At 56.5% G+C, this 16,302-nt stretch overlaps 1 protein-coding gene and 1 long non-coding RNA gene across 2 annotated transcripts in view; one reads left to right on the top strand and one right to left on the bottom strand.

Moving 5' to 3' along the window:
- The window catches only part of DOC2B (double C2 domain beta), a 25,909-nt gene extending 16,955 nt beyond the window's left edge, over nt 1–8,954 (bottom strand). The window contains exons 1-2 of the mRNA XM_023653192.2: nt 8,409–8,954; nt 713–792 (exon numbers count right to left, since the gene is read on the bottom strand). Of these exons, the coding sequence (XP_023508960.1) occupies nt 713–792; nt 8,409–8,781 (453 nt within the window). The 5' untranslated portion in view covers nt 8,782–8,954. The remainder of the gene's footprint in view (nt 1–712; nt 793–8,408) is intronic.
- Nucleotides 7,957–16,302, top strand: LOC138916296 (uncharacterized). Its single transcript, XR_011423401.1, has 3 exons — nt 7,957–8,111; nt 11,887–11,978; nt 13,309–16,302. It is a non-coding gene; the product is annotated as an uncharacterized lncRNA (long non-coding RNA).

The raw sequence follows: 16,302 nt of genomic DNA, 5'->3' as shown, positions 1-16,302 counted from the left end.
GGTGGACCAAGAAGCTCACAGGTTGGGGGGCTGGGGAGTGGGGAGCCCGGGCAGCTCTGCAGGAAGTCCTTGCTCCTAGCCGGCCCAGGCACTTCCACAGTTCTGCTGAGAGGCTCTACTGGGCTGCACCTCTGCCCTTACCTTGCGGGAGAACATCAAGCTTGGCACCTTCCTCCCAGAGGGAGCGATGTGGTGGGGGACAAAGGGAACAGCAAGGCTGAGAACCCAGCGCTGACAAGTGCCAGCCCGCGGGGTAGGGCCACAGCGGGGTTTACAGACACCCGTGCCCCCGCCCAGAGAGCCAGCTCAGGCCCTGACAGGGCAGCAGGTCACTCCCCTGCCTGGAGTCGCGTCGGCCTCTCTCATGGCACCAACGTCCAGTGCTGCCCATTCCCTGGGGGGCCGGGGGGCATCTGAACCCGACCCTCCCTCTCAGCCTGCAGGGCAGGCCTGTCACCTCCCTCCCCTCCCTGGCTCTGGGGCCTCTGTCCCCGGAAAGCCCCGCCAGGCCTCCGTTCTCTCATTCTCTCCACAGACACCCCTGTGTGGGGCCTTTCCGGGCAGCAGGGATGCTGGAGGTGGGAACTCCCTCCGTGCCCTGCTGCCTGCGTGGCACGGCTGCCCCGGGGCCTGGACAGGAGACGGCAGCTGGCTGGCCTCCCCCAGCCTCAGCGCCTCCTCCGGGACGGCCCCGGGCCGTGGCCGGGCCTACCTTGGCTTTGCTGATGGTGCAGTGCAGGGCGTTGTTCTCCTGGTCATAGAGCAGGCTGAAGTCCAGCGTGCCCAGGGCAGCTGCGGACAGAGGAGGGCTCAGGTCACCCACTGCCACGAGGGGGCCCACCCCTGTGCAGCCGCACGAGCCTGGCCTGGGCAGCTGCTGCAGTCCCCACAGCGACTGCCACCCACGGAGTACCTCCCACAGGCCAGGCCCTCCAGCCCCGGGAAACGGGCAGTGTTCTCCTCGCTTTCCAGGTGAGGAGCTGGGGCTCGGCCATCCCCAGTCACCATGAGTGGCAGCTCAAGAGTCAGCCCCAGCTTGTCGGCCCCACAGCCCAGCCCCTTAGGCCCTGCGCGGAGCTGCTTGGCCTGTGGCTGGCCCAGTGTGGCGTCCACGTGTACCGGACACTCAGCTAAAGCGGTTCCTGTCCTCCTGCCCTGCTTGTGCAACTGCCCGTTTGGGCGCCATGCCTCAGTTTCCCTTACCTGTTAAACGTCACAAAGATTACGGGAGAAGGCAGAGGAGACAGGGCTTTGTGCGGCTGCAGGCCCTGGCTGGGCTGATTGGCTGATCCCTTCACCGGCCCCCCAGGCAACCCCCGGGGCTGTGGTTCCCAGGTCTCTCTGGTCTCTGGGGGCCTGGGCAGGCTGTGGGGAGCCAGCTGGGTCCTCGTGCTGCTACCCTGAGCCTCTCAAAGGCAGTGGGCAATTCCCAAGGGCCGGGCAGAGGGCGCAGCAAGAACTGGGTGCAGCTGTGACCCTCAGGGGCACTCCCACAGCAGCTGTGGCTCCCTGCACGAAGGCGGGGGTTGTGTGGGGGACAGACCTCGGGGGCAGTGTCTGGACATCAAGGTGCATGTTGCAGGATGTCTTCAGAAGACTAGAACCTGCTCACAGGCTGCTAGGCTAGTGAACCTGCATCTCATTCATTCATTCATTCATTCATTCTTTACCACATGTTTACAATACGTCAGACTCTAGGGATGGAGATATTAGTAAGGCAGGGTTCCCGCCCCAAGGAAAGCACAGCTTAATGGGAGGAGCAGATGAAAAGAATTTGCCACCACAGAGTCTGGTGGGCCAGGAGCGATGAAGGAGGGATCCAAGGGGGATGCCTGGCCTCAATGTGAACTGAGGTCATCAGGGAAGGCTTCCTGGAGGAGGTGACACTTCACCTGAGCCGTGAAGGGTGAGCAGGAGTTGGCCAGTGCGCAGTGGAGCTGAGGCAGGGGGCATTCCAACCACAGGATGACCTGAGCATGGGGGGCTGTGTGGCTGGAGTGATGCTGGGGGGAGGGCAGGGGCATTGAACCTGGGTCTAGATCAAACTGTGGCCCCCTGGCCAAGTCCGGCCACGCCCATCTGTTTAGTCCTTGTCCCTGGCTGCTTTCACACTACAACGGCAGAGGAGCAAACGCCACAGAGGCCAGACGGCCCGCGGGCCTGCACGGCTGCAGGCCCCAGGCTCAGCAAAGTTCCAGGTCTGCAGAGAAACGGGCACAGTCAGGACACGTGCATGGAGGGGCCCTTTCTTCTGAGGGCATGGCACCCACTCGCGTCTGTCTTGCTCCCCAGCTCCTAACACAGGGTAAGGCACATGGCTCAGTGTTTCTGTCCTTGCTTGGGGGGCACAGTGGCAGGTGGGAGACCTGCCCTCTGACGTCGACCCTGGGTTCAAATCCTAGCTCTGCACTTCCTTGCTGGGTGACCTTCGACAGCTTATCTAGCCTCGCCGTGCCTCAGTTTCCTCATCTGCAAAATGGAGACACAAAAGTATCGACCTCACAGCGTAGAGCTTTAACACGGCGCCCGGGGGACAGAACGCACTCAGCAGATAATTATAGAAGGAGCAGATCCATTTAGGCGATTTTCCTGACAACTGTACTTGCTCCTCTGAGATGCCTTCTGGAACGAACTCGCTCCAAACTGGATCACCCCTCCCCGCCTTCGTGAACAGAACATACAAACGGTCACCTACGCTCGTCTGAATAACCCGAGCCACTGCCGTGGCCACGATCACTGTTCTGTACGTCATGGTCACGGCCCAGACGCGAAGGGGGCGTGAGACGGTTCCCCCACCAGGTGATCCCAGGCGGCCACGCTTTTTGAGGTTTTCTTCACTTTTCTGCCTCCTCCTTTGCCATCAGCTTGATGCTCCCGTTACAGCACTCACCCCGGCAGCACAAACAGCCGTCCCTCCCGTTCCATAGCTAGTTTCTTCTATGAAACCAGGTGAGAATACTTGTTGGAAGTGCGTTCAAACTAAGAGTCAATAGGCCTTGAGTGGAACGTGGGTATTTTTCGTGAGTGAGGACGTGAGCTTTAGGGCTAACTATATCTGGCCTTTGGCTGCCTGCGTCCTCGCTCCTGTCTACGCGGGTGGGCAGGTGAGGGTGCTGTAAGTGGGTCCATCTCCCCACGCCTGTAACACTAACACAGCCACAGGCCCAAGACTCTCCAGGTCTATGCTTTTGTAACAATAGCCCCCAAAGCTGTTGGTGACAGTAAATCAGTCTGCTGTTCGGTTCCGGCCTGCCCGTGGCCCGTTTCCTCTAGACATTAGCCGCCGAGGGCAGGGACCACGCCTCAGCCGTGCCCGCAACACCCGCAAAGAGCAGGTGTTCAATCCCCATGGCCGAGCCGTTCAAACCAGCTCGCTCTGCAGCTGCTCTCGGGAGCCAGGACTCGGTGTGACGCCCCCTGCTAAAACACACACCCCGACATCTCGGCCTGTTTCTCGAGCCCAGAGAGGGACAAGCCGGTGAGACAGAGGGGCCCCTGCTGCCCACTGAGAAACTCAGCTCCAGGAGGAGAGAAGAGTCGCTCCTCCCGGCTCTGCAGACAGCCCTGTTTCAGGGCCCCATGCTGCTCGTGACACGACACTCGCTATCACTTCCCAGGAAGGAACAGCACGCCTCGTACCGCCCCAAGATGGCATGGATCAATTTTTTTGAACTCCAATGGAAGTTTTGTAAGAAATTATAGTTTATGGATAGAAGCTCGGGCACTGTTTTTAGAGACTTGTAGTGGAGCTCTCCTCAGGAAGTGACAGGCCAAAGTCTTCATTTCCCATGCAGAGAAGTGAGGCTCAGAGAGGGGAGGTGATCTGGCCAGGGTGGCACAGCAGAGCTGGACAGAGAATCCAGGCCTCTTCACTTCTGTCCTGATAGTTTGTGCCTTAAAGCTTAGTGGCTTCCAAACATTTTTTGTCTGCCACTTTGTTTAGCTGAAATCTTAGGAGGATGCAACAGAGAAACAAAAGAGAGACGAGCACGAGTTGTTCCTGGGGAGTGGGGAAGACTCGGCCGCCGCTCTGGGGGGCCTTGGAGTTGGACACGCACCCTGGGCTTGTGGTGTGGGTGAGGAGGACACCGAGGGCAGGTGAAGGTGCCGGTCTGCGTGAGCCACGGGGGCCAGCCCTGCCGCCACTCAAACCACATGTCCTGGCCGAAGTTTACATCCTTGGAAGAATAATGAGGGTTGGTCACTAATGGGCCTTTGAGAGTTGTCACCCGCTTGTCGATAATTATAGAGCCTTAATGGGGCTAATTCAGAGAAAATCAAGCTCAAGCCCCTGTCAGTTCCTCTAAGGCTCAGCATCCTCTGCTCGGCGCATGGAGACTGACAGCATCATTCTGACCTTGGCCTCCGCCCGACCTTCCTCACCCATACTCCCTTGAGAATAGGAAATCTGCCCTGCTTTTCTTTTTTGAAGAAAAATGTCAGCCTCTCAAATAGTTTTAAAAAGACTATGGCAAGAATCACAGAAAATGATCAAGCCCAACTTGAAAGCATTTTATAGTTGGGGAAACTGAGGCACTGAGCCAGGCACTGAAGGGGGTACAGAGAGGAATGAGCCACACATCCCTGCTTCCCAGGAGCTCAGAGGCAGAGGGCTAGGATTTCTACACATCTATTCATTCCCCTGCTTCAAGTTGTTTAATGCTTCTCCACTGCCTCCTGGACTCAGGTGAACCTCCTTGGTGTGGCATTCAAGGTCCTCTGTGATATGACCACTTCGTCCTCACCATCAGTCTCTTCCCCTTGCTCCAGCCACTTGACTCCATTGTTGTGCCTCCTCTGGGCTGTATTTCCTCCATCTCTCTACCTGGGCACAGAGCAGTCCCTCTGCCAGGAGCATCTCCCTTCCTCCTTCCTCTCTGCCAGCCTGCTTCCTCCCCCCTCCCAGCCTCAGAGCACAGCTCTCTCTGCAGGTGAATGCTGTCCAAGCCACCACTTCCCATTTGGGGTCCTGCCTCCCCGTCCTCACTGCTGGGCCACCTGCGTGTCTTAGTTTCCATGAACTCCCTGATGTCAGAGATTGTGTCTCAGGCATTCTTGAATCTCTGTGCCTAGCACAGCACCTCACACATAGCTGGTCACGTAATGTGGAGTGCATAAAAGTATGGTCTGAGCAGAACACGACCGGGCTCAGGACAGGGACTCACAGCCAGGGGGACCCGGAAATGCTCCCAGCTGAGGGCCTTTGAGGCAGGCCAGCAGCAAATCCTCCGCTCCACCCTTCTCCAGGCCTCCATGGGCCTCAGTCCGAGTCAGCCCAGGGTGAATCACTCAGAGGCAGGTGTACCCATGGGCATGTGGTGCAGTTCTGGCCAATGAGACAGAAGGACAGGTCTCCTGGGGACTTCTGGGAGAGTTTCCTCACACTTAAACTGAGACATGGGAGAGGAAACTGATCCTTATCAAATTTAGGATCTTACATGTGACACCTGGACCTGCAGCAGCCACCTTGGACCCTGAGGGAGGTCAGCCTAAGAGGAAAAGAGCATGGCCAAGTGAGAAGCCACCCAGAACCCTCACCACTGATGTTGCTGACGAGAGGCAGCACCAACCCACCCCGGGGCCACACAACCTCAGCTGCCCTCCCTGTTTGAGGCGCTTTGAGCTTTCTGTCACCTGCAACCCAAAACCTCTGGTCCTTCCAGCTTTGAAGAATGGCCTGGGTCTCCACAGGTGGAGAGCAGACGGGGGAGCATCTCAGGCAGGGAGTGGCCCCTGCAGAGGGTGGGGCACAGGGCCGCCTGGAGAGCAGCAGCAGTGGGGTCTGGCTTAGCCAGGCCGCGCTGCGGACACTTGGAGGGGAGTGCACCGGGGGGCCCTTCTGACTCCGGCCTTCGCTGCGTATACTCCCCATCACTGCCCCTCTATTAGATCAGTTCAGAACATGTTAATTTTGTGCTTGTGCCTTGAGGTGACTTAATAAAAGATGAGCTTTAAAGAGAAGGAAAAAAACGCCGAATAAATAAACAGCACTTCACTCTCGGCCTTGGACAACAGAGCAACCGCCCTAATTTCTTTTTGTTAGAACAGAGATAATCCAATAATTAGGGCAGCAAATAGCATAACCCTGGCTAAAGCCGTAATGAACCATCTGGCTTGAATCATTTAGGCTTATTCTAGGGATCTGGCTGTCAGAGCTGAGAGGGGGGCGCAGCCTAGGGTGCCGGGTAGAGAACAGTTCCACCCCAGAACCTGGTCCCCCACCGGCAGGAGCCAAGATTTCTGTGCTCCCATGCCCGGGGTGTTTGCTTGGTCGCCAATAGGACCCAAGCCCAGGGTGGGCCACCCCCTGAAGGGGGTGAGGGGGCCCAGGCTGGCCCTGGCTCAGTCACACGGCCTCCTTAGCTCGGTTCTGCAGAGCGCCCTGGTCATCCGGGTGTGGCCAGCCCACAGTTCAGGCCGGCAAAGCTGTGTCCAGGGCTGCCTGCTACTGCTGACCCAAGCACGTGTGTCCCCTGCTAAGACCCAGGAGCTCCCTGGGTCCAGAGACCCAGCCCTTATCCCCATCACCCACTCTCTGCTCTAGGACAGTGCTCAGTGGAGGACTGCTGAGTCGATGGAATGGAGACGGAGCAGCTGGCCTGAGTCTGGAATTTCTGGTCCCCTCCTTGACTGGGGGTTCAGAGATAGCCAAAAAAAATGACCAGATTTCTCGCCTCTCTGCCGTATGTCATCCAGAGGACCCTTGGTGCCAACAGGAGGGTTGCCTGACACTCAGAGCTCTGCCCTGCCCACCTTCTCACTCCCTCGGGGAAGCAAGAAAGATGCTGGAAAGGGAAGAGTTCCCTACCCCTTCTTCTGGAGGTGGCTTTGGATTCAGGGCGTCCAAAGGGGTGACTTGGGTCCCAGTGACCACCTGCCTGGAGGTGTGCAAGTGAGGGGATGTGCTTTGCCCAGGGGCCAGGAGCTGGGGGTGGGGAAGATCCGGGCACAGCCCTGAGGGCAATCAACTCTGCCACCCAATTTCCCCAAGCTGGCAGGGAAGTGCAGACAGAGGACTGCTCCCCACGCCCTACCCCTGGCAGGGCCTCAATACGCCAGGCTCTGGCCGCAGGGCTGTGGTCCAGGCCCTGGAAAGTGCACAGCAGGCAGTTTCCCCACACAGGCCCAGCTCTGAAGGGCCTCCTCCCGGGTACTCCTCCCGGGGCCTCCCTAGGTAGGGCGATGAGGGGTCTGCCGGCCCCTCCCTCACCCGCGGTGGCACTGGTACCCCCCGTCAGCTTCCAGAAGCACATATTATGCTCGGGAAACTCCAGACCCCCGGCTCCAGGCCCCTGTGAGCACCCAAGCTCGGCACAGCCAATCTCGCTGCGCTGCGCGGGGGATGGGGCCAGGCGGGCCTTGGCGAATCCCGCGAGCGACCCGTCCCCCTAAAGGTCCACATCTTGGGTAGGGCTGGCGTTTGACGCTGGCTTTCCAGGTCTGAGAGTGATGCGGCTGGAGCTACAGCTGGGTCGGGGGCCTTGCCAGCAGGGCTCCCTCCATCCCCACCCCCATCCCGCGCAAACCCATTCCGCACTGGTGGCGACCTCTTCAGCCTCGGTTTCCCCTCCAGTCCCGGGTTGGGCGGAGCCGGCACCCTCAGAGACGGGCCAGGCTCCAGGAGCGCCCGCCCGCCGGGCCTCGGCCTCGGGGACCCCGGCGCTCGCCTACTCCCTGGGGCTCGGGGCTCAGCCCGGGGAGGAGGCGGCGCGGGCTGCAGGGCCCCTTCCTGGCCGGGGGAAGTGGGCGTAACAGGTGGGCGAAGGTCTGCGGCCCAGGCGAGGGCAGCGGCGGGGTCCAGGGACACGGGAGGAGGAACCGCCAAGGTTTGTCCAAAGGACAAGCGGCCCCGCGGTCCTCTGGTCCTCGGCCCGCGCGCCAGCAAAGCCGCCACTCTCTGCCGGCCGCCAGGCCCACCCACGAGGCCGGCCCGGCCCCACCCCGGCCCCCCTGCCCGGACACCCCAGCCCGGACCTCGGCCGCGGGGCTGGCCCGCAGCAGGCTCCTGGGCGGGCAGCGACCGCACGGCCGGCAGCAACTGGTGTCTCCCCGGGCGCAGCTCCGCCCTTCCCGGGAACAAAAGCCGCCGCCCGCGCTGGAGCTCCCGGCAGGTGGGCGGAGAGGGGGCGCGGCGCGGGCTCCGGGGAGCCGGGCCCCGGAAGTGGGACACCCCCAGGGGGCGCCCCCAAACTTCCCACCTCTCCAGTCGGGGTCGGGGGAGGTGTCGGGGCTGGATCTGCAGGGCGCGCGGAGAGCGCATGCAGCAGGCGAGGGGCTGAGACGCGGCGTGGGGTGTATGCCGAGGGAAAACGGGAGATCGCGGGGGTCCAAGGGACCAGCGAGGTCGGGGCAGCGCGGGAGAGCCCGAGCCGGGGGAGGGGGCGAGAAATCGCGTGTTGGAAACTTACTGCAGTCGTCGGACTCGTAGCCGTCGGCGTCCGGCTCGTCCTCCGGGGGCTTGGCGGGTGGCCGCGCTGGGCTGGGGCCGGGGCTGGGGCCCGGGCTGGCGCCGTAGGCTCCGAAGAGCTGGTCGACATCCTCGTCGTCGTCGCGGGCGCCGTCGGAGGGGCTGCGGCGGCCCGCGCTGGCCGCGGCCGGGCGCGCGGGGGCGTCCGGGGTCGCAGCGGCGCGGGGCCCGGCGTCCGGGGGCAGGCCCCGCGGGAAGCGGGGAAAGTAGTCGGAGATCTGCTTGATGGGCCGGATGGGGCCGGGGCACACGTCGATGGCCATATGCTCCTGGATGCTGATGGTCGCCTTCTCCCCGCGCCGCCGGAGGGTCATGCAGGCAGCGCGGCCCCGCCCGGGCGCGGCCCGGCCCGGCCCGGCGCGGCCCCGGCCCGGGGGCGGCTCAGCAGGCCCGGCGGGGCGCGGCGGGGGCTGCGGGCATCGCCGGCGGTGCCCCCAGACGGCCCTGACGCGGCTGCTGCCTGCTCGGCGGCGGCCGGCGCGAGTGAGTGCCAGGGGCCGGCAGGCAGGGGGCGGGCCCAGCCCGCGTCACCCGGCAGCAGCCAAGCAGTGTGAGTGTGCGGGCTGCGCGGGCGGCGCGGAGCGCGCGGAGCGAGCCGAGCGGCGCCGCACTCACCCGCACTCCACCGGCGCGCACGCCGGCCCGGGACCCCGCGCGCGCACACCCGGGCGAGCAGGGCCCCCCGAGTGCCCTCCGCTCACGCACACTGGCAGGACGGACGGGGAGCTGCGCTGGGATCCGCAGGACGCACACACGCGCATTTCCACGCGTGCCAGCACTTGCTGGGCTCCGTTTACTCTCACAGGACGCACGCCGGTGTGCAAGGACATGCCAAGCACACACAAACGTGTACAGACGCTTGGCAGAAGCGTCCCCTGGCTCACACACAAACGTGTGGACCCATACAGGGTTGGTTGAGGTTGCTGTGGCAGAGTACACCCCCCCCCCCCATGCACACACATCCCTAACAGGACACACAAACACGCCCACAGAGGTGATCAGGGGACTCAGGGCACAGTCTTCCATGTCCTCGAGCACACCTAACAGGATGCACAAACACGCTCATAAATGTGATCAGGGAACTCAGGGCACAGACTGCCCTCCCCCCATGCATCTAGCAGGACACACAGACACACTCCTAGGAGTGCAAGGACAGGCTGCTCACACACTAGCAGGACATGTGCATCTTCAGCTGTCCAAGGTCATTGCTGGCACAATCTGTTCACACTTCCTCTCAGGTCACACACACACACTCTGTGACCTCGGGTCAGTCTCTCACTTGGTCAGTGAGTGGTTTGAGGGACCCAGCCCCACCCCCCATGGGGACAGGGTGAGTAAGAACCTTGACCACAAGCTGTGGTCAGTTGCTGGTGATGGCAGGCAGGGCCGGGGCAGAAGGGACCTTCCTGGTGAATGATGTGAATGATGGATGCAGTGGAGGTGGAGCAGCAGGGCGCTGCCTGGCCACAGCGCAGGCCTCCCACATGGTCAGATAACTAAACAAATCCCAGAGGCCCAGCCCTGCCTGTTGTCCTGCTTTCCGGGAACAAAGCTGGGAAATGGCTGCTGCTTATACAGGTGTGTCCCCAGAAAGCCCTGGGCACTGACGGACGGAATCCTGTTTACTCCCTGGTTTCTACTGTTGGATCAGAAATGCTTATCTTCTTGGCTAGATCCCTTCTGTGAGATGAGGGGCCCCAGACCTGTGCCCCTCCCCTCTCCATTACCCATGTGGAGGGTGGGGAGCAGAGAGAAGAGAGAGGAGGCCTCGCCCTCCTCACTTCCAGCTGCATCACTCTGACAGATCATTTGGTCTCTCTGAACCTCAGTTTCCTCATCTGTGAAATGGGACTAATTCCAACCTTGCAGCGTTATGGTGAGGCCCCATCTATGACAAAGCGTGACAGATCAGAGGTGTGCACTGGGGCTGGCTGTCTCTTCTCCCTTCCCTTGGGAGACGAGATTCACGAATGAGAGATGATGGAGAACCATGTTTTTTATGGCAAGTTCTGCCCCGGGCGGTGACGGTCACTACCCACTGTTGAAAACTACTGTGTACTGTGTCAAGAACGTTCAAGGTGTCATCCTACAGATTCCTTCTACTCCCCTCTGTCGCAGGCAGGCTTTACTGTTCCCGTTTTGCAGGTGGGGAAATTAAAGCTCAGATGTAGTGACTTGCCCAGGGTGACTGCTCGCTGGGGGCAGAGCTGGCATTAGAACCCAGATGTCCTGACTTTTTGGGGGCTTCCACTCCGCACACCCCTGCCTCTCCCTCCCTACTCCTTCAGTGCTCGAGAGGTCAGAGCAGAGCTGGAAACACAAGTAAAACCTTGCTCTCCAAAGCTCCTCCTGAGGCTCTGTGGATGGGGATAGCCCAAATTGAGCAGGAAGAGGAGAGGAAGAGAGAGGGGGTGACAGTGGGGATGCACTGGCCTGGGGGCTCCCTGAGGACAATCAGAGGTCCTGGTGGGGGAAGAATCCAGCCTTCCAACAGTCAAAGGCCAAGGAAAGGACAGGAGAGCCTGGAAGCCTGACACGAGTGGGTTTCTCATTTCCAGGAATGCTTAAGGGGATTAGTCCTTAAATAGTCACAGAGTGACTCCCTCTGTGCCAGAGGTGGCTGCATTGCAAAGTGATTATGTAATGATATGGGGTATTAAGATACAGACACTGAGCCATCATTTCATAATTCCTTCGTTTGAGGAGCAAGAGAGTGTTGTCATCATCTTACAGGTGGGGAAACTGAGGCTTCAGGACTTCAGGCCAAGGGACTGGGAATGAGAGCCTGGCTATCCTGACCCCTGATCCTGTGCCCTTTTGACTTCACGACTTTACCTCTGTGTTTACTGCGGCTGGGGACAGAAGGGGGCTGACCACTCCCTCCCGGCCTCTTGATCTTCTGTGGGTCTAGCTTTTTGCAGGATCAGCTCACAGCTCCTGGCTCTGCAGGTGCTGGCTCTGGGGAGGGTCTGGAAGAAGTGGGGTGGAGGGCCCAGCCTCCAAAGGATCCAGCCAGGGAACCCCAGGATGCCCACTGGAGACACACGTGGCGTACGTGGGGCCAACCTCCAGCAGATGGCAGAGTCAAGAGCCACTCTGAGGTCTGAGTTCCTCCAGCTGTGAGCCAAGCAGAGACGGGGTAGGGCCGCCTGGAGGGGTAGAACTGGTGTTATGCGGGCAGGTGTCCAGTTTCTAGAAGTTGAATGGGCAGGGGAGTCAGGCAGACTTGAAGTCAAAAGCCTGTCTCACTCCTTCTGCGTCTGACCTTGGGCCGGTGGCTTAGGCCCGCAGCCTCGCCTGTGGAGTACGGAGGCAGCGAACAAATGGCCTCGTGAGAAATGAAGGTGGGAGGCATCTCAGGTGCCTGGACAGCACCTGGCGTGCAACAGGCGCTCAGTGAATTGTGATTCTCTTCCCAGTGCAAACCATCACCACACGCCCTGTGACCACCTCAGTGTCTCTACCAGCGAAATGCGGTTGGCAGCGCTCTCCCTGTCTGTGGCAATGCCAGGTGAGGACACTGGGGACAGTGCATGGAGAAGTGAATGTACTTGCCAAGGCTGGGGCACCGGCTGGCATGTGTGGGGATCTGTAAGCAGCTGGGCGTGTCCAGACCCCATCAATCATGTTGCCTTCTGTGCTGGGGTGGGCGGCTCGGCAGCTGGACTGGCCTTCAGCAAAGTTAAGCGGGTAGAGTCTGCCCTCGGCCACAGCCCTCAGGAACCCCATGCCCTTGCTTCTCTCACACCTGCTTCTCCCAAAAGGCTTCTGAGCTCTCTCAGTACACACAAAGGCCCCTGTCAGATGAGGTAGGAGGGGGTTCCCGGAAGGATGGCTCAGGCGTCTGTACCACTGGGATGCCTATTAAGAATGCAGATCCCAGGCCCCTGCTTCACGCCCACTGACGGGGATATGTGCATGAAGACTCATGGGTGCGTCTTAACAAGCACCCCTGGATTATTTTTATGCATGATTATTTTTATGAGAATCGCTGGGTTAGAAGGTGCTAATGGTTTAATACAGTGATTCTCAACCTGTTTTGCTGCCTCCACGCTGTTCAATGCGCAACACCCAGGCAGGAGGCGGGGGTGTCGGAATTTCTAGACCGCTTTGGCGAAGTCCCACTGGGGAGTCTCATACATCCCGTTTAGGGCGTTAGGACTTCTTTCTTGGCTGAGAACGGCCAGTTAAAGCCTTTCCTTGTAGTGAGCAACAGGCATTTTAGAGGAAATGACCTCCACCCTGCACTTGGCTGGATGTCCTTGGTTGGCATCTCTGGCTGGTGCCCCCATGCCCTGGAAGGAAGGGCCCTCCCTGGCCCTGGCCTAACGTGTACTCCCAGTTTCCACCCTTCCCTGATTCCTGGAGGAGCTCTTGGCATGCTGTGCTGGTGGAACCTTCTCTGGAATTAGAGGAATTCTTTACCCAAAGGAGGGGCCAATGGAGGAGTTCCAAGTACTGTTGCCCGGTTGATGGAGAGAGGCCTTCCAGAGGCCCTTGTCACTCATTTATTTGTGAATCCACACTTTAGCGCAAGTCAGGAAGGGACATGGGAGCCGCTCACTGTGGTTGATCGCTGCCTCTTCCTTGGCGGACCCCATGGCCTCGGCATGGGAGCATGGCGGAGTGCCGACGTCAGCAAGTCAATGTAAGCGTTTGCAGTATAGCCTGTGGCTGCTGAGGCGAACTTGATGTATTAAGCAATATTAAAAATGCAGCTCTTTTTGATAATTTATTATGCACATTCTCATAAACACATTCCACTCGTCACAGTACATTTACTAACACTCGGCCTACCAGCGGGGAAAAGTTAACACGCACCTAATGATGTTGTTTTGCAGATGTCAAATGGTCTTGGAGCTGCCGGGATGGGCTAAACGGCTGAAGGAGATGCGTGTCTTCTTTCCCTCCTGGGACACCTGTCCAGTGGTTTGCAGACCACAGGTCTGCGAGCCCCTCACTTCGCCCACCCATCTTGCTTTCCAGATGAGGAAACTGAGGTCTCTAGAGATGGAGGGCCGGGCTAAGGTCTCCCGAGGCAGAGCCGGGACTCACACCCAGGAGCTGGATGGAAGGGCTAAGGCTCTCCCTCCCTCCCTCCCTCCCTCTGCACAGTCCTCGTCTGGGCTGCCGGGCAGGAAAGAGGCTGAGGTGAGGGTGTGGGAGGGGCTTAGCCCAGGATCATGCTGCCTCTGCCCGGAGATCAGATGCCAGTGAGGGATAATGCTGAATCCTTAGGGGAAGCTCCAGAAATAACCTGAAGGAGGACAGGGGGTGTGGCCTGAGGCTTAGGGGACAGCTCGGATGAGGTAGCACCACCCCACCCCCACCCCAAGAGGCCTGGGGACCACTGGAGCCCAGGGTCTTGTTCTGGTGTCTTCAGGACTGGGGTGAAGATCTCACCATTGTGAACAGGTTAGAATGCGCGGGAGCTCTAACTGGCTATTCTGAAACCCAGGGCCATAGCCTCAAATGTTCCCTCAAACAGCTTTGAATTGATGATGCAATTCACAAGGTATCAACAAGGCAAATGGTGGCTGCCAATTTTAACTTATTTCACTTTTTTAAACTGATGAAATATTTCAGTCATACGAAAAAGGTCTAGAGTATAATGTACAGATGGCCCATACCCACCACTCAGCTTAAAAAGAAAATATTGCAGGTTCCTCAAAAAGCTAAACATAGAATTACCATATGACCCAGTAGTTCCACTCCTAAGTGTATACACAAAATAATTGAAAGCAGGGACTCAAATAGATACTTGTACACCCCTGCTCATGGCCATTGTGAATAATGACCCTAGCATCCATCGATACATGAATGGAGAGACAAATGTGGTATATCCATACAATAGAATATTATTTAGCCCTGAAAAGGAATGAAGTTCTGATATATGCTGCAATCTGGACGAATCGTGAAAACATGTTAAGTGAAGTAAGACAGAAAGAAAGCACAAATTATATGATTTTACTCATTTGAAATATCTAGAATAGGAAAATTTATCGAGATAGGAAGTAGATTAGAGGTTATCAGGGGCTGAGGGGGAGGAGAGAATGGGGAGTAATTGCTTAACAGGTACAGATGTTCTGTTTGAGGCAATGAAGAAAAAGTTTTGGAAATAAATAGTGGTGATGGTTGCACAATGTTGTGAATGTAACTCATGCCACTGAGTCGTACACTTAAAAATGATTACAGCAGCAAATTTTGTGTTATATATATTCTACCACAATTAAAACAAAAGATCACAAATGCATTTTAAATGCCCTGTCATTCCTGCTCCCTCATTGCTCTCCCCAGAGGCAATCACTATCTTGAATTTGATGACGATCACTCCAGATATTCGTTTTCACATTTAGTACATATATATGCATCTATAAGCAATATGTGGCATTGTTTTGCATTTTGTAAAACTTCATATAAATGATATCATACTATACATATCCTCATTTAACTGATTTTTTCACTTACCATTGTTCCTGAGATTTATTCCTGCCGAAGCATGTAGTATAGTTTATCTGTTTTCATTACTGTATAATATTCCACTCTAAGTACACCTCAATTTATTTCTCCTTTCTCTTATTGTTGGACATTTAAGTTCTTTCCATGCTTTGCTATTATAAACCTGTTGCCGTGGATATTCCTGTCTCCTGGCCCACATGTGGGAGAGTTTCTTTACAGTTTCCTGGATAGGGAATTGCTGGGATGAAGGACATGCGTATCTTAGCTTGACCAGATAGTGCCAAACTGCTCTCCAAAGTGGTTATAACCATTTCCATTCCCACCAGCTCTGTATGAGAGTTCCAGTTCCTCCGCATCCTCATCAACACTTGGTATTGCCAGACTTTTGAATTTCCGCTGGTTTGATACGTGAGGAAGGGCATCTCATTGCATTTAATTTGTTTTCCTTGCTAACTAAGTACTGTTGCATTTTTGCTACTAAGGGCAGGCATAAGTAAATGTAGCAAATTGAAAATTGAAGAGTTTCTATCAATAAGGGATAAGTTAAATATGGTCTGATTCACCTGTACCATGGAATATTATGCAGCCATTAAAAAGGACAAGGCAGCTGTGTGTGCCCTGATTTGGAAAATACATTGATATTCTCATGGACTAAAAAGCTTTTCATCTCAGACATGTTGTTGAATAAAAAAGCAAGAGGCATAAAACAGTATGTTCCTTTTGTATATAAATAAAAAGATATATATACATATGTATGTTTTTATATATGCATAAGTACCTTCGAAAGAATAAGCAGGAAACTGATTAAAAATGGTTCATCTGGGAAGAGAGCTGGGACACAGGGAAACTGCTCTGCTCTGTGCGTTTTGACTACATGCATGTGTTACCCTTTAGGAAAAATGAGCCTGGAACGGGCAAATTCATAGAGACAGGAAGTGGAACAGAGGTTACCAGAGGCTTGCGGGGAGGGAGGGGGGTTATTATTTATGGAGTTTCTCTTTGGGATGATAAAAATCTGGAAATGGATAGTGGTGATGGTTACACAATAATTTGAAAGTACTTAACCCCCTGAATTGCACACTTAAAAATGGTTAAAATGGTAAATTTTGTGTTATCTATACTGTACCACAATAAAAAAATAAGCCCACAATGAAAAAATTTTTTAATTGCACCATTAAAAATAATAATTCTAAGACAGTAGGTCTTAAAAGTTCTCACTTCAAGAAAAAAAATTTCTGTAACTATGTGTGGTGATGGATGTTAACCAGACTTATTCTGGTGATCATCTCACGATATATACAAGTATCGAATCATTATGTTGTACAACTGAAACTATGTCAATTATGCCTCAATAAAAAAAGAATTATAATTGTTGG

The sequence above is a fragment of the Equus caballus genome, chromosome 11 (genome assembly GCF_041296265.1).
Source record: "Equus caballus isolate H_3958 breed thoroughbred chromosome 11, TB-T2T, whole genome shotgun sequence".
NCBI lineage: Eukaryota > Metazoa > Chordata > Mammalia > Perissodactyla > Equidae > Equus > Equus caballus.
Note: the sequence above shows the minus strand (reverse complement) of the source record. Positions and strands in the feature narration are given on the sequence as shown.